General features: G+C 61.1%; 1 protein-coding gene across 8 annotated transcripts in view; it reads right to left on the minus strand.

The window, feature by feature from the left end:
• GATAD2A (GATA zinc finger domain containing 2A) overlaps positions 1-21003 on the minus strand; it is a 97716-nt gene that overhangs the window by 4529 nt on the left and 72184 nt on the right. For all 8 annotated transcript variants that reach the window (XM_062178308.1, XM_062178311.1, XM_062178313.1 and 5 more), the window contains 5 exons: positions 3992-4124; positions 3769-3900; positions 2021-2110; positions 1335-1463; positions 1043-1210 (listed from right to left, as the gene is read on the minus strand). In XM_062178308.1, the coding sequence (XP_062034292.1) occupies positions 1043-1210; positions 1335-1463; positions 2021-2110; positions 3769-3900; positions 3992-4124 (652 nt within the window). The remainder of the gene's footprint in view (positions 1-1042; positions 1211-1334; positions 1464-2020; positions 2111-3768; positions 3901-3991; positions 4125-21003) is intronic.

A 21003-nucleotide genomic window follows, 5' to 3' on the forward strand; every position in this document is an offset into this window, starting at 1 on the left:
TCTGCTCCACACTGTACCCCAGGGTGAGCTCCCAGCGTCCCCTCCTGCCCCACAACTGTCCAGGGCTCTCCCTAAACCCAGAAGTGACCCCACTGGTGTCCTCAGCTCCTTGGGGCTGGTGACCCTCTGGACGCCAGAGGAGAGCCTTGCACACCGCCCCAGGGAGGACGGACAACTTGCAAGCAACACGCCTGGGAACCAGGGGTCCACTGACGTCCCAGGACCCCTCTGACCGACAGCCGAGAGCCGACCCTGGCGGCCTCACTTCTCACTGGCCAGCTCTTCCTCCCCCCGACCCTGTGGGCAGCCGATCCACCTGCCCCACCACCGCCCTCACGCACACAGCACAGCGGGGATGGATGAAGACTGGCGGGCGGGTGGAACTGCAGTCAACCTTTTGTTCCGCCCAGGACACCCTCCTGTGGGGGCAGACTGGCTGTCCTCTCAGCACTGGGACTCAACCTTAAAGAAGGCAGAGACGCCCCAGAGCCCGCTGGCCTTGCTCGTCTGAGGAGGGCGGGCAGGAAGGAGCGAGCACGCCCCAGCAGAAGGCCCTGCTGCGGACCCAGCAATTTCATCCGGCAGCCAAGGCCCCTGCTCCCAGCGCGCCCGCCCCTCGGTCTCGTCCCCGCCTGCTTCCAGGGGGTGGGGATGGACACGTCCCAGCCCAGGCTCAGTGCAGAGGTGGAGACGTGTGGCCGAGATGTGCCAGTGCTCTGAGGACATCCGCGGGCCTGCTTCCCTCACGTCCCCGCCTGAGGACGCCAGTCAGCGGGAGCTGGCTGTGGCGGACGCCCCCCGGCTGTCCCTAGGCCCCTGTCCACCTCACCTACCCCCCAAACCTGCAGTCTCCCAGCGGCAGCCCACCGGTCTCTCCGCCCAGGTGCACACCCTTGCTCCTGCAGCAGCTACTCCACCTCTGCCGGACGCAGACCCGCTCAGCACCTGCACCCCTACAGCCCCCAGGCGGTCAAGCCCAAGCCCCGGGGCACCCAGACTCCGCCCGGCCGGGGGCAGGGGGGTGGCACGCCCGGCCCCTCACCTGTGGGATGTTCACCAGCAGGCTGGTATTGGGGACGTTGGCCACACGGATGAGTCCCTGCTGGATGATCCGCTGGCCCTGGATCTGCACGCTGGGCACGGAGGCCCGAGGGGCCAGGAGGAGGGGCGGCGGCCCGCTGCTGGAATGTTGTCTGATGGTGTGGATTTGCTGTGGGGGACAGGAGATCTGGCTGAGACCGACCACGGAGGCGGGCAAAGGCTGGCGAGGATCCCCTGTGGAGGCAGCCAGCTGCAGGGCCCACTGGGACACGCGCGTGGGCCACGCTGCTCACCTGGGCCCCTCTGACGAGGGGGGGCATGACGACCTGGGAGCTCGCCTGCGGCCCCAGCTTCGAGGACGCCTGCTGCCCGCCCCGAACCAGGGGCGGTGGGATCACGCTGCCGGGCATCCGCGTGGAGGTCTGTCAACGACACCCACGCCCACCCTGCACTGAGTGCGTGTGTGTTTTTGAAAACAAGCAAAGGGCTTTGGCGATGCTGTAAAAGCATTATACTGGTTTTTGTTGTTAAAGTGCCCATTTCTTCCAAGTGTGGACTGCGGCAGCGCCGGGCGCCCTGGGCTCTGTCGGGAGCACGGCGCGCCAGGGTGGCTAGGCCGGGGCAGGGACTGTCCTGCCGGCACAAGCTGGGGGCTCAGGTCTGTGGGAAGAGGGACGCCCCTTCCAGACCGAACTCCCAAGGCCGGAGGGGTCCCGCCCATCTCCCTGTGAGACCGCCCATGCGCAGAGGAGGACATGAGCTGGGCCCGGGGGGGGGGGGGGGGGCCAGCCCTCAGGGAAGGAGCCGGTGCTGCTCCCCCCACCGTCCTCCCCCACACGAGCTGGGACTTCTGGCTGGGCCACGGCTGCCGGCAGGAAAGCCTCACTGGAGCCCACTCTGGGGCAGCAAGAGGCCGCCTGCTTTCTCGGGCCTCCCTCACAGCGGACACCGGTGTCTCCAGCAGGGGGGGGACACTCACCTGAAGGGATGGCTTGCCTGCGGGAATGTTCTGGGTGCCCCGCACGAGCGGGGGAGGGGTGGTCACAGCGCTCCCGGTGGAGCCTACGGGCTGCAAGAGAGGACAGGGCGGGCGGTGTGAGGGCAGCAGCGGCACAGGGAAGTGAGCCTGCAGCAGGGGCCGCGGGGGGCTGAGCAGGGGCTCACAGCCTCCCTCCCGGGCTGCTTCCTGAGACCCACAGCGAGCCTGGGGGCCTGCCCTGCTCCCAGGGGATACAGGAGCCAGAGGAGGCACCGAGCACCGGAGTGAGCACGGGCTTGGCTGTGTGGGTTCCATGTCCCACTGGAGACACACCGGGCCCCACTTCTGCTCACTGAATCTTCTGTGATCAACAGGAAATAAGACGAACACGCGGGCTCCGTCCACCTCACTTGCAAACTGGAGGAAGGGGCGTCAAAGCCAACTCCCCAGTCAGAGAGGGAGTGCTTCCTCTGGCCTCTCCCACACAGCCCTCGGCTCTTACTACCCACGCCGCAGCCACTTTCTGGTCTAATGGAACACGAGGAAGAAGGTTCAGCCTTGCGGCACGTCGGGCTATGCCACTGGCCAGGATGCTGACGCCCGTACTGCAGTGCCTCGCTCCAGGCTCCTCGGCGTCCACACCAGCTCTCCGTTACTGTGCCTAGGAGGGCAGCAGATGGTGCCCCGAGGGCTTGGGCTTCTGCCACCCATGTAGGCACTCCAGATGGAGCTCACATTCCTGGCTTGGGCCTGGCCAGCCCCAGCCACTGAGCCATCTGAGGATGAAGACCCCCTCTCCCTCTCCCTCCCTTTCTCTCTCTCTCACGCATACACAGCCTTTCAAATAAGTGAGTTCAAGTTCCCAGACGGGGCACGAGCGCCGTGGCTGGGTCCCAGGGAGGAAGGGACAGGAGCGGGCCGAGGGCTGGGGGGCGATCAGCACAGGCCGGTCAGGGTGGGCATGCTGTGCGCACTCAGCGACAGGAGGGGCAGAGGGTGCCCGTGACAATCTGGAACTTGTCCACAGGGACCCCGCGGGCCAGGAGGCTTCTCTGGAACTGGGCTCTAGACAGCCTTCCCCACCCAGAACCCAGGGACAGCGCGCCCATTCCTCAGTGTCCGTCTAAGCAGGAGCAGGGAGTGCCCCGCCAGACACCTGCGCAGACTAGAGAGCCGGCCCATCCAGAGCAGGCCATTTGTTCAGCTAAGAATTGTGTGTGGCCTATAAATTGTGTTATAAATATCCCCGATCTAAGAAAACAGCGTTACATATTCAGATAGCCTAGACAGGAGAGCACTCTGACATCCTGGTAGCCAAACTCCAAGGTGTGCCCGAGTCCACGGAAGTCCATGCAGACCTGCTCTGCCCAGCCCCCACTCCCAACACGGAAACCGTGTCCACAGCCGGGTGGGGGACACGCACCTTCTGGGTGGGGGACACGGCCGGGCGGGGGACACAGCTGGGCAGGGGACACACACCTTCTGGGTGGGGGACATGGCCGGGCGGGGGACACGGCCGGGTGGGGGACACGCACCTTCTGGGCGGGGGGACACGCACCTTCTGGGCGGGGGACACAGCCGGGCGGGGGACACGCACCTTCTGGGCGGGGGACACGGCCAGGCGGGGGACACAGCTGGGCAGGGGACACACACCTTCTGGGCGGGGGACACGGCCAGGCGGGGGACACAGCTGGGCAGGGGACACACACCTTCTGGGCAGGGGACACGGCCGGGCGGGGGACACGCACCTTCTGGGCGGGGGCTTCCTTCTGTGTCTGACTCTGGCGCAGCTTCTTCAACAGCACGAGCTTTGCTTCTTCCAACCGCAGCTCCTCCTGCAGCTGCTTGATCATCCTTTCTCGTTCCTCGGGGCTGCTCTTCTGCAAGGGCGAGAGAAGGGCGCTGAGGGAGGGCCCGAGCAGAGACCCTGCACCACCAGCCCCGCGGGAGGGCGAGGCACGCGGGGCTCACCAGAAGGGCCTCGGTGCTGGTCTCCTTCAAGGCCACCTTGGTCAGCCCATTCACACGCGGGCTCGCGGGCTGCTCGTTGTCGGAGAGCACGATCACGTCGGGTGAGGGCGGCCTCCTCTCGGACTTCACGTCACTGTGGGGCGGACACAGCGGGTTGTTCCTGAGAGCCCCGGCTGCTGGACACTGCGCCACACGGCCCCTGCACAGGCCCCAGGACTGCTGTGTGCCCTGCTCTCTCCCTGGGCAGCCTCCACATGGTCCCCCAGCCCACCCCACCCCGCCCCGCTGCACCCAAACCCGTGGCTCACAGCCAGGCCCGTCCTCGGTGACAGCTGGGTCCCCGAGGCTTCCTCCTCTGCCGTGTGGCTTGGCTGTGGAGTGAGGGGCTGCAGCAGCAGCTTGGACTGCTCCCACACGCTGCGTGCGCACCACGGCAGCCCACCTGCCCCCAGGAGAGCTAGACACTTGCTCAGGTGCTACTGGCCTGCGCTCAAAGGCAGGTATGGGCGCGCACCACCTCACGGTGGCCAGAGAAAGCCTGCAGCAAGTGCCCCTGCGGCCACGTGCGGTGGTGCCAGCGTCACGCGTTGACCCATGTCTTCTCTGATACCCTTTCTACTCACCGACTGGTTTCTGGGTGCCCCTGCCACCCCTGAGAGTGGCCGCCGAGGCCACTGCTCCTTTTCTTGGGAATAAACCTGCTCGCCAGCACCTGCGGCGCCTCTTCTCCCCAACAGGAGCTGAGCATCATGGGGTGGGGGCGGGGCAGAGCTGAGAGTGAGTGTCCACTCCATGCTGGCTATGGCGCCCATGGTGCCATCTGCCCTGAGCAGGAACAGGCCAGCGGCTGCCGTCGCCCTTCCTGTGAAGGATCCTCTGGGACGTGTGTGCACACCTGACACTCCCGAAGCCAGGATGAACACGAGCTAGGTGCTGCGTGGCCGACCCACACAGCGCTCCCCAGAGATGGTGCTCTGGTGCCCCCCCCCCCCCCCAGCAGCCCCATCCGCTGCCAGCCGCTGCAAACCTTCCCTTTACACTTAGGTACAAAGTCTGGCTGTCTTGGCGGCTGACAACACATACCACTAGGTGGCACTGTGACCCAGAAGACAAACTCGGATGAAGTTAACCAGGAGCAGCTCCGCTCAAAGTTATCCCGGCGGAGTGAAGACAGTTACAGCAACTTGACTGGGCTGTAGCGGCCGAGGGACCTGTTTCCACGCCAGCAAGCTGTACCCCCAGGGGAGGCGGCAGCAGGGGACCGGAGGCTGAGGCCTAACAAGCTCTACCCTGGACTCAGCAGCGGCCCAGCAGCCACTGCCCCCACACTGCTCGGATCCTTCCTAATCCCCCCTCGAGCTACGTGGCGGCTGCACCTGAACATCAGGCCGGGCCCGGATCCACCTAAGGAGGACGATGCTGGCCAGCCTCTCAGGGAGCCCAAGAGTGGACAGAAAGGCGCCCGTTTCAACACCTACCGGTCCTGACACAGGGCGCTCAGCTCGCATGCAGGGTGCAGTGACCCGGGGCGTCTCTCCCGGCTCTAAGAGGCCTCTCGGGGTGCCCTGCTCTCTGGCCGTGCAGGTGGGCTCCACGTGCCACAGAGCCAGGAGAGCCAGCTGCGGTCTCAGCCCCGCGCGCTCCCGGGGGCACTCGCACATCACAGACACGCTTCCTGGGCAGGCGCGGCCTGAGGCAGCAGCCACCCCACGGGGGTCTAACTCTACCCCCTTCCGGCGAGAGCAAGCCCCTTCTAGAGGTGAGCTGTCTAACCAACTCCACCTGCCCAGAGGAAGGGCACCAGGCAAGGGGCCCAGCACCCCCAGAGGCTGAACGTTCCCAAGAGACCTCCTGGACCGCAGAGCTCCCTGGCCCCGTCTTGGCCAGAGACTAATCAATAACTCATCCAAGAGGTGACGTCACCGCCCATCAATGATCACTCAGCATCCCAGCAGCCAGCAGGGAGTGAACTTCCTGTATGCTAATCAGGCCACCAAAAAGTCACATGACAAAGGCATTTCCCTCCGTGGTCATGTGACCCTTTAACTGTGCCTTCCAACGTGAAAACCATGGCAACGGCCAGTTGGAACCGGTTTGTGACACGCAGCCTTCATTTTGAGAAGGGAGGTAAGGGTTCAGGTGCTATCAGAAAATGGAGGCGCCAGGCTCCCCGGGGCCGCGGACTGCAGGCACTTCCTGTGTCAGTCGGCCTGCAGGGGGCTGCTGCTGGGCACCGGGACACCTCTGCCACACACACAGGGCCGGCCCCTCTAGCTCCCAAGGCGGGAAACTTTCCCGAAGGAGAGGAGAACTCAAGCCTCTGCGCGACTTTTTCCAGAGTGCTAATTCCGGAAAAGAGCAGTGGCTCCCAGGGACCACAGGCGAAATTCTGGAAAACAATTTTTTAATTATAAAAACCAGAAGAACGAGGCACAGGACTTCAGCTCACCCAACGTGGGGAGTGTGAGGGGGTGCGGGGGGTCGTCCGTCCCAGTCAGGAGCAGCACCTACCCCCCCCCCCCCAACTCGGAGACTGTGTGACATCCCAGGCGTCAGATGAACTTGTCCTGCCCGTCTTGAGAAGCTTACATAAAACACAGTGACCCACAAACTCGCCGCAAGCAGGTCAGGCTGTTATCAGCACAAAGGCTCTCAGCACCTCCTCCCTCACCCGACACAGGAATCTGTTACCTGCCAGGAACTTCCGGTCGCTGGCGGGGAGGCCAGGATCACAAACTTCCACAACACGCAAGGTTCCCCAGCACGCGGTTGGTGTTTAGTGTCCCTCGGCCTGTGCCAGGAAGGCGGCGGCGGCTCCGGCCTGCCGGGTGTGCAGGACAGATGCCCCCCCCCCCCCCGCCTTCCATCACGAATTCTTCATTCACATCAGGAAGACGCGCTCAAGCAGGAGCTGCGCCGGGCAGTGGGGAGAGCCCCTGGGTCCAGACACAAACGAGGAGGGGCGGACATGTGCGAGAGGGGCTGGCCCCCTGCAGTCTGACCAGCAGCGTCAGCGCCCAGGCCCCTTCCTGACCGCAGCCTGCACCAGAGCCCAAGAAATCCTGCTCAGCACCAGCGACGCTCCCCAGCACCACTCCTGCAGACCCCCCTGGAGGCCTGGGGAGCTGGGAGAGGCGACTGGCTGTTTGAAGGCAGGGTGGGGGCTGCTCCACCTGTCCCTCTGCCAGCACTCCCGTGGGACACTCCGCCACGCCGGGCAGCCCTTCGCACCTCCTAGGCTCTCAGCCAGGAGCCCTCTGCAGCACAGGACGGCTGGGTCTGCTCCTGCAAGCACAGCCCACTCCCAGCTGGGCCAGGGCCCCCCTCTGCCCAGGTCGGGGTGACCTGCCAGCAGACCAGCTCTAGGTGATCCTCAGAACTCAGCAGGCAGCACCACCACAGACTCCTGGGAGGAGAGGCTCTGACAAGACTCGGCTGGGAAGGAGCTAGGGGTGCGGGAGCAGTGCTTGGCCCCAGCGCCCTCCAGGAGGGGTCTCCAGCAGAGCCTAGGACTTCAGAAGCAACCAAGCACCTCCTGGGGTGCCCACCCCTGGGGCTGGGTGGGAGCCACGGCACTGACCATGCCCACTCCAGCCTTGCACAGAGGCCAGCGACACCTGCAGACCGACTGATACACGCTCTCTCACACAGCTGCTGAAGGGAACACAAATCTACTTACAGGGATTTCCGAGCCCTGTATCTCATTAAGCAGCAGGCCCTGGAAGTCCAGCCCCTACCCTGTGAGTCTGGGGAGTCGCAACCCGCAAGACTGACAAAACTCCTGTACCCCCAGGCCACCTCCGCAGAGCCCCGGGAAGGCACGCAGTGCCAGCAGGGGGCAGCACAACGGCTCGTTCTCAGCCCCTAGGATGGCGGCCCTGCTCCAGCGCTGATCGGCACACAGGAGCCTCACAACTTTCGCCCAGGCCCTTGGGATGCTTGTCCTGCGTCAAGGTGGAGTCCAGCTGCCCCAGATCACGCCGGTGCAGGACGCCTAGCAAGGGGAAAGAAAGGCAAGTAGGCAGAGACGCACCTGGCTACTGCACTTGGGTGAGCAGCGGAGCCACCAGGGACGCGGGAACCAGAGCAGCAGCAGCGCCCGGCTGGGTGGGACCAGCCAGCCAAGCCAGCAGTGCGTTCGTACACTGGGGCTTTAAACCACTAAGCTACGGGGCCGACAGCCCAGCTAGGACAGTCACTAGGGAGCCAGCCACACCCTGTCCCTGTACTTCCCACTCAGACTGTCCACCTACTCTACACGCTATCCCAGGGACAAAACAGGGGAGACAGTCAGCAAGGGAGTCCAAGGTTTACCTACACCCCTCCCCGGCCCCCAAGCCCTGTCAAGGGGCCACCGGCAGTGCCCTGCACACAGCTGCTGCCCGAGCCGACGCCGGCCCTGCTGGAGCTGGAGGAGCAGCTCCAGGCTGCACGCACACGGCACCGGATGAGGCGGCATCTGGGCCCGGGGAGGCGCCGTGGCTTCAGGGCTGAGTCAAAGCCAGAAACATGGCCACATGCTCGATCAATGAGCTCCCCCACCCACCCCACCCAAGAAACACTTCTAGACCTCCCAGCTTTGTCCCACCACCGGACACATCTCATCTGGTAGAGCCTGGCTCTGGGACCTTACCACACCCCCAGCCCTCGGGTCTCAGAGAAGCGTGACATGATTAGATAGGGAGCCTGGAGGCTCAACGTCAAACCCCCGCCCAGTCTGGGGAACACCGGTGGGTGTGTGCTCCCCTCCCCAGACACCCCCGCCTTTCTCCAGGGACCCTGGAGTCCACCTGCTTCTCTCCAGCCTGCCCCCCTCCCTAGCATCCATTACCACTCCTCCCAGCCCGTAACCTGAGATGCTCCTGGCTGCTCTGTGGGGGCTTCTCCAGCACCAAGGCCGAGGAGGTGAGCAGCTGGGATGGGATTTCTGAAACCCAGCCATCACTCTTCCTGGAGACTTCAGCTCCAACAGCCGCTCGGGGACTCCATTATGCAGAGCCCCGCCACAGTCACGGCCATGGCCAGACCTCCCGGGGGGAAAGGAGAGCACACACGTGGCCATTCCAATCCCTCCCCTGAACCAAGAGCGGCCTCAGGCCGCCAGCTGCAGAGCGGGAGCCCCACGCAGCGACTCCTCCCAGCGCTCTGAGAATGCAGCAGCCCCGAGAAGGCAAAGGCCCGGAGGACCTCCCTGTGACGGGGCCAGCTCAGGGGGCGCGCAGAGGGCTGTGCGCTGCAGTTAGCATGGCGGAGTGCTCAGCGTGGTGGCCACGGCAGCACCACGCTGCCGGCAGCTGGTTCCACCAAGACTGAACCAAACTCACGTGCCCCTCAGAAGCAAGGGAGGACCTTACTAACACCTGCTGACCCTGCACGACGGCGGTCTCTGTTCTCCAACCCCCAGCGGCTGGGGGAGGCCTGGACGTCACAGCCGGGACCTGCAGACACCCTGGGCCCACACCAGGGCCCGGGGGATCCCAGCAAGGCAGCTGCGAGGTTGGAGAGGGCAGGCCCCACGGGACCATCAGTTCTGGCAGCCACTGCTGTGAGTTACCAGACGCCATCTTTTGAATACACGAAAGCTAACTTTATTCACATCTGGAAGACCCCGCACAGCCAGCACTGTCCCTCTGAGCACCTGAGGTGACAAGGAGGGCACAGATGCGGCCCTCAGAGTCAACTCTGCAATGGCAACAAGCAGGGTCAGGGGGCCAGTCGGAGACAGAACCGAGGGGTGGTGGGCACTCATGCTACAAGTGGACCACTACCTGCAGGAGGCAGGCCTCCGCCACAGCGCTTGGGAGGGGGTGAGACCCCCAACTGCTGACCGAGGTCCCCACAGAGCATCCCTGCGGACCTCTGTCTGGGGAGGAGAGCTCCCCCAGTGAGCAGAGGAAGGACGCCTGTAGAAGCGTGCAGGGGGCGTCTGGGAGAAGCGCCGGAAGTGCCGCGTCCTCACACAGCAGGAGAGGAGTCACCCGCACGCCCAAGAAAGCCGCACACAACAAGCAAGCACCGCTCCCCACGCCGGCAACAACCGCAGGCTCTCGCCAGGCACAGAGGTCCTGCAGGCGTCCTTGTCCCCTTGTCCCCTCTCAACACGCCTGCTTCAAGTCACAGGACCCTCCCCACGTGCCCCTGGCAAATCCCAGGGCGGCATCCTGCCCCAGCTCAGCTGACCCTGGGGGAGGGACCTGGCCCAGTCACCGCCCCCAGCCTCGGTTTCCCACCTGGAGAACGGGGCGCTACTCCCCTCGGGGGCTCCGGGTGTTCACACTCTGAGAGGCTGTGACGAGGTGGAACACTCCTACTGCACGAAGCAAGACGGCGTAGGAGGAAGAGCAGTGGGCTTCACACACCCGCTGCCTGAAGCCAGGACTGCCAGGCGAGGTCAGGCCGGGGTGCCCGGCAGGCACTTCCCCAGAAGGCTCTGCACAAAGCCCATCTCTCCACACAGAGTCCCTGGCACCGTCTATTGCCAGTGATACAGTGCCAACTTCCAAGTAGGCCAAAAAGGTTAGAAACTGGGAAAACCTAACATCTGCCACGCACAACTGGCCAGCGGTACCAGACAAGCCTGACCTGGTGACACAGGCTGATGATCCGTGCACGCCAAACCTCTCTGCGACTCGGTCAACCGCTCTCTGCCAAAGCTCCCTGGTACCATCCGGACCAGACCCAGTACAGCAGAGACCCATCTCCCAGGCAGGACTCCAAGTCATGTGTTCAGGGTCTGATCCCCCGGCCCTGGGAGTGAGCTGTGAGCTGAGGAACCCTCCAGCAGACAAGCCTCACAGACCCCGTCAGCCGGGGCCTCCGGAGGCCGACACCAGCCGTGACACGCCACGCGGACGGTGTGTGCGGCTCAGCGGATGTGATGGTGAGGGGCGCCCCTCCCCGTGGTCTCCCTCCTCCAGCCCAGCTGTGAAAGAAACACAGACAAGTCCCAACGCACGGACAGCCTTCAGAATGCCTTGCCGCCCCTCACACCAAACGGTCAAGGTTGGAGCTGGTGCTGGGGCGGCCTACAGCCCTGGCACCCCACACTGGCGCCGGTCTGAGTCCCAGCTGCTCCACTTCCGATCCAGCTCTCTGCTGTGGCCTGGGAAAGCAGTGAAAGATGGCCCAAATGCTTGGGGCCCTGCACCAGCGTGGGAGACCCGGATGGAGCTCCTGGCTTTGGATTGGCTCAGCTCCAGCCGTTGCAAGAACTCTCTTTCAAATAAATAATAAAATCTTAAAAACAGGTGGATTAGGGAGAGCAGCAACTTGACTTCTCAGTCGCAAATGCTCTACAGTAGCCTGTGAATCTGAAGCTACGCTACAATTAAAGTTCACTGAAAACAGTTTTCTGACCGGTCCAAGTTCAGAACAGCCCAACGGCCTCCAAGTAACTGAGGACAAAACTGAGGGCTGGGGTCTCCGAGTCTGACAGCCACCAGGCAGGGAGTGGCCACTGGGAGGAAACGTGCCATTACCGAAATGACCACGGGCCCGCGCCCCGCTCCGGCGCCTGCCTCTGGAGAGCTGGCCTCTCCCTGCGTGCTTCCACCCTGACAACGGCCCCCGAGACTGGACGCCGAGATGGGGAACACGAGCCGCTGTCTTCTTGCTAAGCCCAGTATTAAAAAAGACTTGCAGATTACAGACAGTGCCTGACGGCTTCTGTGAAAGCAAAGCACACTGAGCAGAAACACACTTTCAACCTGAACGGTGATCCCTCCCCCGCCTAGCCATCCCGGGCCCACAGTTCTGAGGCTGGTCAGACCTGGGGTCGAGCGCGGCCGCAGTGCAGGTGCGCGGCTTGTTCAACTAGGGTTTCTGCAGGTTAGGAGTATCCGACGCATTTTCCCCCTAAATCAAATGTCTGTTTAAAAATAATTCTACTTATTTATTTATTTGAAAAACAGAGTAACTGAGACTCATGAGAGACACAGACCTTCCATTGCCAGCTTACTCCTCAAATGCTTGCAACAGGTGGGGCTGGGCCAGGCAGGGGCCAGGAGCCCAGAACTCCATCCAGGTCTCTCATGTGGGTGGCAGGAAACCAAGTGTTTGGGCCATCACGTGCGCCTGTCAGATGCATTAGCAGGAAGCTGGACTGGAAACTCCTGTAGCCAGGATTCGCTCCCAGGCCTCTGATATGGGACATGGTGTCCCAAGCAGTGGCTTAACTGGCTGCGTCACAATGCTTGCTCCTCAACACATTATTTTTTTAAAATATTTATTTTATTTATTTGAAAAACAGAGTTACAGAGAGAGACAGAGAGAGAGCTCTTCCATCTGCTGGTTCACTCTCCAAATGGCTGCAGCAGCCAGAGCTGGGCCGATATAAAGCCAGGGCTCAGGAGCCAGGAGTTTCTTCCAGGTCTCCCACGTGGGTGCAGGGGCCCAAGCACTTGGGCCATCTTCCACTGCTTTCCCAGGCCCATTAGCAGGGAACTGGATCGGAAGTGGAGCAGCTGGGATTCGAACCAGTGCCCATATGGGATGCTGGCTCTGCAGGCCAGGGCTTTAACCTGCTGTGCCACAGCACCAGTTTCCTCAACACATTTTTTTTTTTTAACTGTTTTCTAGTCACAACACTTGCAGAGTTACAGAGAGAGGGGCAGAGGGAGAGGGGAGGGGAGGGGAGGGGAGGGAGGGAGGGAGGGAGGGAGAGGGGAAGGGAGAGAGGGAGGCAGGGAAAGAGAGAGAGGGGTCTTCCATTTGCTGGTTTACTCCCCAAATGGTAACAATGGCCGGAGCTGTGCTGATTCAAAGCCAGGAGGCAGGAGCCTCTTCCAGGTCTCCCATGCAGGTGCAGGGGCCCAAGGACTTAGGCCATCTTCTACTGCTTTCCCAGGCCATAGCAGAGAACTGGATCAGAAGTGGAGCAGCCGGACCTCTAACAAGCGCCCACATGGGATGCCAGCGCTGCAGGCGGCGGTTTTACCCACCAAGCCACAGCACTGGCCCCCTCAACACATTTGTGATGTATGTTATTTCCAACTTCCATGGGTCTACTGGGAAATAACCCCATTAGAAGTTGAGTTGCATTTGTGATTATTTTTAAAAAAAGTTATTTATGCGACTGTCATGGGTCTGTCATTGTCATCTTTAAGTGGGTATTTTCAAATCCTCTAACACAAAAAATGTCGACAGACACATTCCGCAAACTGAAATGTTACTTGAGGCCCAGAGGTGAAGAGAGAGGCTGCACCACTTCAGGGAAAGCAGATCCCACCCTGGCAGCCCTGGCAGCAGCACAGACACACGGAGCTCCCGGGCCCAGTCCTCCCGACACGCTGTGGCCCCGTGACCCTCTCTTGCTGGCTAAACTGTGTTTTAAAAAGCAAAACGTACTAGAAATGTAATGGAACTCACCCCTTAGACAGGACGTAACTTCCCTACAGAACCTGTAGTCACACCGTCCACTGTGATCCGGCACAATCCCAATACACCTGGATGCCGTGCGCCTCCAGATGGACAGGTCCAGCACAGGAGGGTCCCCCGGGTCTCCAGCGCTGCGACAGCGCCCACAGGCACCCTCCAGGCCTCCCGACACCCTCCCTGCTCCAGCTCGCACAGCAGTGTCTGAACGCCTCCCAGCTCCACACACAGACCCGGCTTCAGCTTCCCTTCTCTCGGGGGCACCCTGAACCTAACAGTCCTAGCTCCACAGTGTCCCCTGCCCAGTCCCCAGCAATGGGCCTGGCTCAGCCTCTGCGGCCACCACGGCGTGCCCGCAGGACCCTGCGCCCGTGCCCCTGGCCTTCTGGGCTGTGAGTACCCTGAGGGGACGGGGCCCAGTACCTGGACTGGTCTCCTCAGGCCCTGCCTGAGGAATTCCACGTCACCAGGTCTCCGGCCACTAAAACCCCGAGCCTTTCAGTTTGCTTCATTATAACCATTTTAAGACTTAAAGCTCTAAACATAAGAAGTCCCAAGGCCTGGGTCCCACAGAAGGGGGCTCAAAGCAACACCTGGTGTGTCTCCCGCCTCCCCACCTTCAGACACTGGGTCCTCCCTCGCCTCCCGCGGCCCGGAGCACAGCCCTCGTGGCCGCTGACACCAAAGGCGGCACACGCCACCCAGCTTCCTCTTGCGGGGCCCTCTGCCGCCCGGCCTCCTGCTGAGCACTCCTCCCTCTGCCCTGTGACCAATCACACGACAGCACAGGCTCTCGAACGGCCAGCCGGGACGCACGGGCACGGAGGGGACACGAGGGGAGAGGTGAGGAATGGACCGCACCAGGCCACACACGCACTTGGCACGCGTGACTCAGGGGCTACTGGACACGCGTGCTCTTTTTCTGCCCCCAGCAGCCCCTTCAGCCTCACAAACTGTTAGCATTTGCAGGATTACCTTCTTGGAGAAAAGCACAACTCAGAAATCTCTCCCAGTCAGGCCGGCCGGCTCCTCACCCCAGGCGCTTTCTGCTAACTGGGAAAACACGGCCCCCCAAGTGCGGCTCCTGCCTGCCCCACCTGGGCCTCCACAGAGGTCCAGGCCTGATCCACCAGACACAGGGGGCACACGGTGTGGACGCCCTCACCACATCCCCACTCCTGGCTGCTTCCAGCTGTGGCACAATCACTGCCCCATGACAGGGAAACCCACCGTCTGCAAACTGAAAAACGAGGCACACAAACCCAGTCCTCTCCAGCGTGGCAGACGGCTGGCTGGGCGGAGGCCTTCCCTCCCACATCCTCACACGCGGGACCCACAGTGGGGGTGACACGGCACCAGCCACACCAGTTCAGAGACTGGCATGCATGAAGAGGAGAGCTCACCTGAGTCTCACAGGTGATGGCCTCCAGGACCACACAGACGCAACCCCAAAAGGCGACACCCCCAAGAGTGCATGGTCCCAGGAGAAACCCTGTTTCAAAATCAGGGATCCCACACCGCATCCCCGACCAGAAGAGAGTGCTGCGAGCAGAGGTGGGGGCAGGGGGAAGTTCAAGGCGGAGGAGGCAGGGGTTCAAAGGCAACGCCCTTTCACCCATCACCCATCACCGGGGCGGTGTACCCTGCCGCCTGCACGTGAGCTAGGTGACTCTGGGAATGTGAGACTGGGCACCCAGAGTCTGTGATCTTGCTGCCTCCCAATAAATAATCTACTGACTTTTCTGACTTTTAGAAATCCAGGTGAACCCTCACACTTCAAACCTGAGGTTAGACGGTCCCGGTAAAGGCAGGTCGGCACAGAGGGGAAGGGGAGGGGGAGCCAGCAGGACGGGGCAGGGCACAGAGCGCAGAGAAGGGAGGGGTCTGGAGAAGCAGCAGCAGGCAGGGGAGGAGCACAACACCGGGCACCCACCTCCGAGGGACGCACCTCTGCACCTCTCCACTCCCACAGCCGCGGAGGGCGGAGGACTGAGCCAAAGAGGAGGCTCCCCAGGGTCACCCAGCCTCTCCGGGAGGTGGCCAAGTGGCAGACAAGAGAATTAGCAAGTGAAAGGCAGCGGCCAGCCCTCAACAGGTGCTGGGGAGGGGCTGGGGAACAGGCGCCTGGAGAAGGGGGCTCCAGAGAGCCGCCCACTGAGCGCCCGGGGCACAGCAGGGTGGCCAGACCAGCATTCCGACAAGGAAACCCACTTCCTGGTGCGGGGCTCACCAAAGCGCTCCCGTCCGGAGGCAGGGGGCAGTGGGCAGGCCCTCGGGAAAGCTGCAGGACACCAGGGAGAGGGTCCCCAGGCCAGGCAGGGCCTGTTTGAGAGCCCGGCCTTCTCGGAGCCATCAGGCCGACAGCTGTGCCACATTCACCGTCTCGCTCAGGGAAGCGCATTCCAGCAGACAGCCGGGCCCCCGCACAGCTGTGGCAGGCATGGTCGTGAGAGCTGGGGGCAGAGGGGCACCTGGCCCACCCCCCACTGCGTGGCGGTGGCAGGCTGGGCAGTGCGGCACCTCTTCCCCTCACAGGTCTGGTCTTGCACGGCCAAGGACGCGGTCCCACGGACCCTGACCTCTGGGCAGCCAGGCGCTGACACCACACAGACTAACGGCACCAAGCAAGCACACAGCAGGCAGGCATGACATGGCCTGAACGTTCTGGAGGAAAAGCTTTGCCCTCTTCTTAAAGCAGCAACACACACAGACCCAGCGACTGTGCAATTCACCTGTTGGGTGTCTACCAGGAGAAACGTGGGCCGCTGTCCCTGTGGAGACGGCAACGGGGCACATGCATGGTGGCGGAGCTCATGTCAGCCAGACAGGAGACCGCACAGGCGCCAGCCAACAGGTGAGAGGAATGCCCGCTGCATCCCAGGGATGCGTGCTGCCCAGCACTAGGGACGGGGCTCCAAACGCAGCGAGTGCGGGCATCCGACCCTGAGAAAATGCATTTCTAGGAAACCCCAGAAGGAGCGAGGGCAAGACTGGTCTAGCCTGGGGAAGCACGCCCAGGGAGGGCAGGCGGTCACCAGGGATCATCCCAGGGCAAGTCAAGGTTCCGAGCCTTGCTGGGAGCCGGATGGCCGCTGGTGTGCAGGTGTCAGGGCCCACCCAGGAGAGGCCCACGTGGGGCGCACCAGTGAGACTGCCTGGGGCGAGCAAAGCCAGTGTTGACGTTATCCCTCGCTCCCAAATGGCCACTTGTAAAACCCCAAGAACTCTACCTATAACCCTTGGAATCGTCTTGGGAAGTCTGAGCAGCGTAGCTTTTCCCGGCTGGCCCTGTTTCTACACAGGACAGACCGAGGCTGCCCACAGCCCAGACAACAGGGGGCTGCCCTGCCTGTTGCCGCTGTTAGAGGACTCAGGACTTACCGTGCACGTACGCGATGTGTGAGCATACACCACGTGCACGCCCACCACGGCAAGCCTCCAAAGCCTGTCTTTTTTTTGGTTCACCCTCCAATGGCCACTGCGGCCAGCGCGCCGCGCTGATCCGAAGGCAGGAGCCAGGTACTTCTCCTGGTCTCCCATGCGGGTGCAGGGCCCAAGGACTTGGGCCATCCTCCACTGCCTTCCCAGGCCATAGCAGAGAGCTGGCCTGGAAGAGGGGCAACCGGGACAGAATCCGGCGCCCCGACCGGGACTAGAACCTGGTGTGCCGGCACCGCAAGGCGGAAGATTAGCCTATTAAGCCGCGGTGCCAGCCCCCAAATCCTGTCTTAATACCAAGTGACCAGCCATGGCCAAAGGGGTCCATTTTCCTACAGATGTGTCACACACACACACACACACACACACCCTGGGCCCCACAACAAATGCCAAAGAAGGACGAGCACTGGGCTGGGGACAGGGGTTCTGTCTTCAGGGACACCCGTGCTAACAACAGCACCCTACTCTGCAGGTCTGGTAGACAGACCACATTTCTGGAGCATGCTACAGTCTGCGGCAGCCATGAGTGCCCGGCCAGGGAGACGGAGCCCAGAAAACTACAGCTCTACTGGAGCCTCTGGCAGGTACACCCCAGCCTGTGGATGCAGCCCACGCCTGGGCAGACCCGAGGTCCAAGTGCAGACTTTGCCCACAGCAAATAGACCACGTGATGCGAAGGAAGAAGGGAGAGAGGAGGGAGACTCGCAGGCTGCCTGAAGGCCACGGCCCCAGCAGTAGGGTTCTTGTCTCGGGTGCCCTGACTGCTAGGCTGTAAGTCTCCCCGAGGTACAGTGAGGAGGCGGAGTCTCTGCTGAAGGGCCCAGTTCCTTCCAGCCCTAGTGAGCCACCCTCCTGTCCTGACTCTTTCTCTCAAGACCTCACGACATGCACCTGCACAACTCAGCACCCAGCCTTGGCGTGGCACCTGGCACAGAGCCGGCCTGGTCTCACGGGCGATCCGGGGAGAGAAGATGCCTCAGAAACGGGCACACTCGCCCTCAGTGTCAGGGAGCCTCACCCTCAGTGAGGTCCACGGAGCCCTCATCCTTACATCTCAGGGGCGAGACCTCCGCGTTACCAAGTCAAGCATGCCTGCTCCCCAGAGCAGCAGCAGGCTGCGCTCACGTGGGCGTGAGGAGCGTCTCATCACAGGAGCCACACAGAAACCCGGGAGCCGCCTGCCCCTGCCCCAGCCTCACGCGCTGGGGTTCTGGGGTTCTGGGTGGCCACGGCAGGTGCCAGCCTCTGGTGTGTCTCACAATGCAGACGCACTCCCAACGTCTACCCTGTGGGACTGGTTTCTGTGAGCTCATTCCAAATGCCAGGGTGAAAACCAAACGATTTCAACTTCCATTTATTTATTTATTTAAACATCTACGTATAATTTACACACCACAAAACTCGTCCACTCTAAAGAGTTCAATTCAGCGACGTTTCGTAAATACACAGTGTTGTGCAATCCTCGCCACAATGCAATCCCACCATCCCAGGAAGTTCCCCTGCGTCCTGTGGCTTTTAACTCCCACTCCCACCCATTCACCCACACACTTGCCCTTGGCTACTACTGATGGTTTTCCACCTACAGAATTAATCTGCTTTCTTTAGGACACCCCTGAAAACGGAGTGACAGGACACGAGGCCACGGAGTCCGCCGCTTCTCAGACACCCATGAACTGCCTTTATGGGGACACATGTTTTCACTTCTCTGGGGGCAGACGCGAGTCACTTGCTAAGTTTATCTTTGCAAGAAATTGCCTGTTGTGCCACTTTACGTGTCTGTTAGCAACTATGAGGGGTCCCCACTCCTATCAACACCTGCTGCTGCTTGTCTTCTGCACCCATCCCGAGATGTTCTTTATGGTCTGCCCTGGGGGGTGTTTCAGGTGCACTCACCCAATACCGCGTTCTAGAGAGACTGTCTGGCCATGTGGGGTGCTATCACTCTTGAATTTCTCTTAACCTTGCTGAGTCAGTCTGGCTGCCCTCCCAGTTCTCTGGGAGGGCTACTGAAACCTTTAACTGTACCTGATGAATACCCTACGACAGTCCCATCAGTTTATGCCTCAGGTATTTCGGGGCTGTGTTAGCAGGTGCACACACACACTTAGGACTGTCCTGTCTTCCAGATGCATCCCCATAACTGAGGTTCTAGGAACAATCTGCCTTACGTTGTACTTTACCTCATGTTAGCACAGTCATTCCAGGGGCAGTGGTGAGGCCACAGCTCAGGGCACCCGCAGGCCTTACTGGCGTGCTTGGGGTCCCAGCTACTCTGCGTCTCATCCAGCTTCAGGCTCATGTAATCCTTTTTTTTTTTTTTTAAGATTTTATTTATTTGAGAGGCAGAGTTACACAGAGAGAATGGACAGACAGAAAGGTCTCCCATCGCTGGTTCACTCCCCAGAGGACCGCAGTGCCCTGAGCTGCGCTGATCCGAAGCCAGGCTAGATCGTAGGGAGCTAGATCGCCGCCCATACGGGATGCTGGCACCGCAGGTGGTGGCTTAATCACTGCACCATAGCGCTGCCCCGCTAATCCAGTCCTGAGAGGCAGCAGGAAATGGTTCCAGGGGCCGGGTCCTGGCCACTCGTGTGGAATGGGCTTCTGGGCTCCCGGCTTCGGCCTGGACAAAATTAGCTGTTGTGGGCATTTGGGGAGCAAACCAGCAGACGGAAGCGCTCTCTCTGCTTTTCAGAGATAAGACTTACTTATTTGAAAGACAGTGTCAGACAAAGAGGGAGAGACAGAGAAATCCTCCATCTGCTGGTTCACTCCCCAAACGGCCACAAACGGCCAGAGCTGGGCAGATCCCAAGCCAGGAGCCAGAAACTTCTTCTGGGTCTCCAACATGGGGGAGGGGACCCAAGCACTTGGGCCATCCTCTGTTGCTTTCCCAGGCCATAGCAGAGAGCTGGGTCGGAAGTGGAGCAGCCGGGACTCAAAGCAGCGCCCATGAGATGCCGGCGCTGCAGGCAGCAGCTTTACCTGCTGTGCCACAAGGCAACCACCTCCCAAGTTATTTTCTTCCTTTCTTTTTTTTTTTTTAAAGATTTTATTTGTTTTACTTGAAAGTCAGAGTTACAAAAAGAGAGATGGAGAGGCAGAGAGAGAGAGAGAGGTCTTCCATCTGCTGGTTCACTCCCCAGATGGCCCCAACAGCCGGACGTGCACCAATCTGAAGCCAGGAGCTTCTTCCAGGTCTCCCACGCGGGTGCAGGGGCCCAAGCGTCGGGCCATCTTCCACTGTTTTCCCAGGCCATAGTAGAGAGCTGGATGGGAGGAGGAGCAGCCGGGACTTGAATCGGTGCCCATATGGGATGCCAGCACTTCAGGCCAGGGCATTAACCCGCTGCACCACAGCACCGGCCCCCCCAAGTTATTTTCTTAATAGTTACTCTAGGGACTACAAAAGACACAAGGGCCGGCACTATGGTATAGTGGACAAAGCCACCACCTGCAGCCATCCTTGGGCCCCTGCACCCACATGGGAAACCTGGAAGAAGCTCCTGTCTCCTGGCTTCGGATCACCACAGCTCCAGCCATTGCGGCCATTTGGGGAGTGAACCAGTGATGGAAGACCTTTCTCTCTGCCTCTCTGTAACTCTGCCTTTCAAATAAATAATCTTTAAAAAAAAAAAAAAAGACATATTAATTTGTCACAATCTACTTGACAGATTACTATCTTGAGGGGCCGGCACTGTGGTACAGTAGGTTCCCCTGCTGCCTGGAACACTGGCATGCCATACAGGCACCAGTTCGAGTCCCGGCTGCTCCACTTCCAACCCAGCTCCCTGTTAATGTGCCTGGGAAAGCCGTGGAAGATGGCGGTCCAAGTGCTTGGGCCCCACCACCCATGGGAGACCCAGACCTGTCCCAGCCCCAGCAGGTGTGGCCATTTTGGGGAATAAAACAGTGGATGTACGATAACCCCCACTTCCACACCAGTAACTCTGCCTTTTCAAATAAATAAAGAAGTCTTTAAAAAAAAAGAAATAGCAGCCAAAAATCTATTTGAGAGAAACCTCATCCAAGAAGTTTAACAAACCCTAAGGTAGCATAAATACCATGGGCTCTACACCCAGACACATCCAGCCAGAGGACAGAAGCTCCTCACAGCCAGGGGACATCCACACCACCTACAGCTGACCGCTCACTGGAGACAGCCAAGCCCGAAAGGGAGCTGGATGGCATCCCAAGCAGAC

Source organism: Lepus europaeus, chromosome 20 (assembly GCF_033115175.1).
Source record: "Lepus europaeus isolate LE1 chromosome 20, mLepTim1.pri, whole genome shotgun sequence".
Classification (NCBI taxonomy): Eukaryota; Metazoa; Chordata; class Mammalia; order Lagomorpha; family Leporidae; genus Lepus; species Lepus europaeus.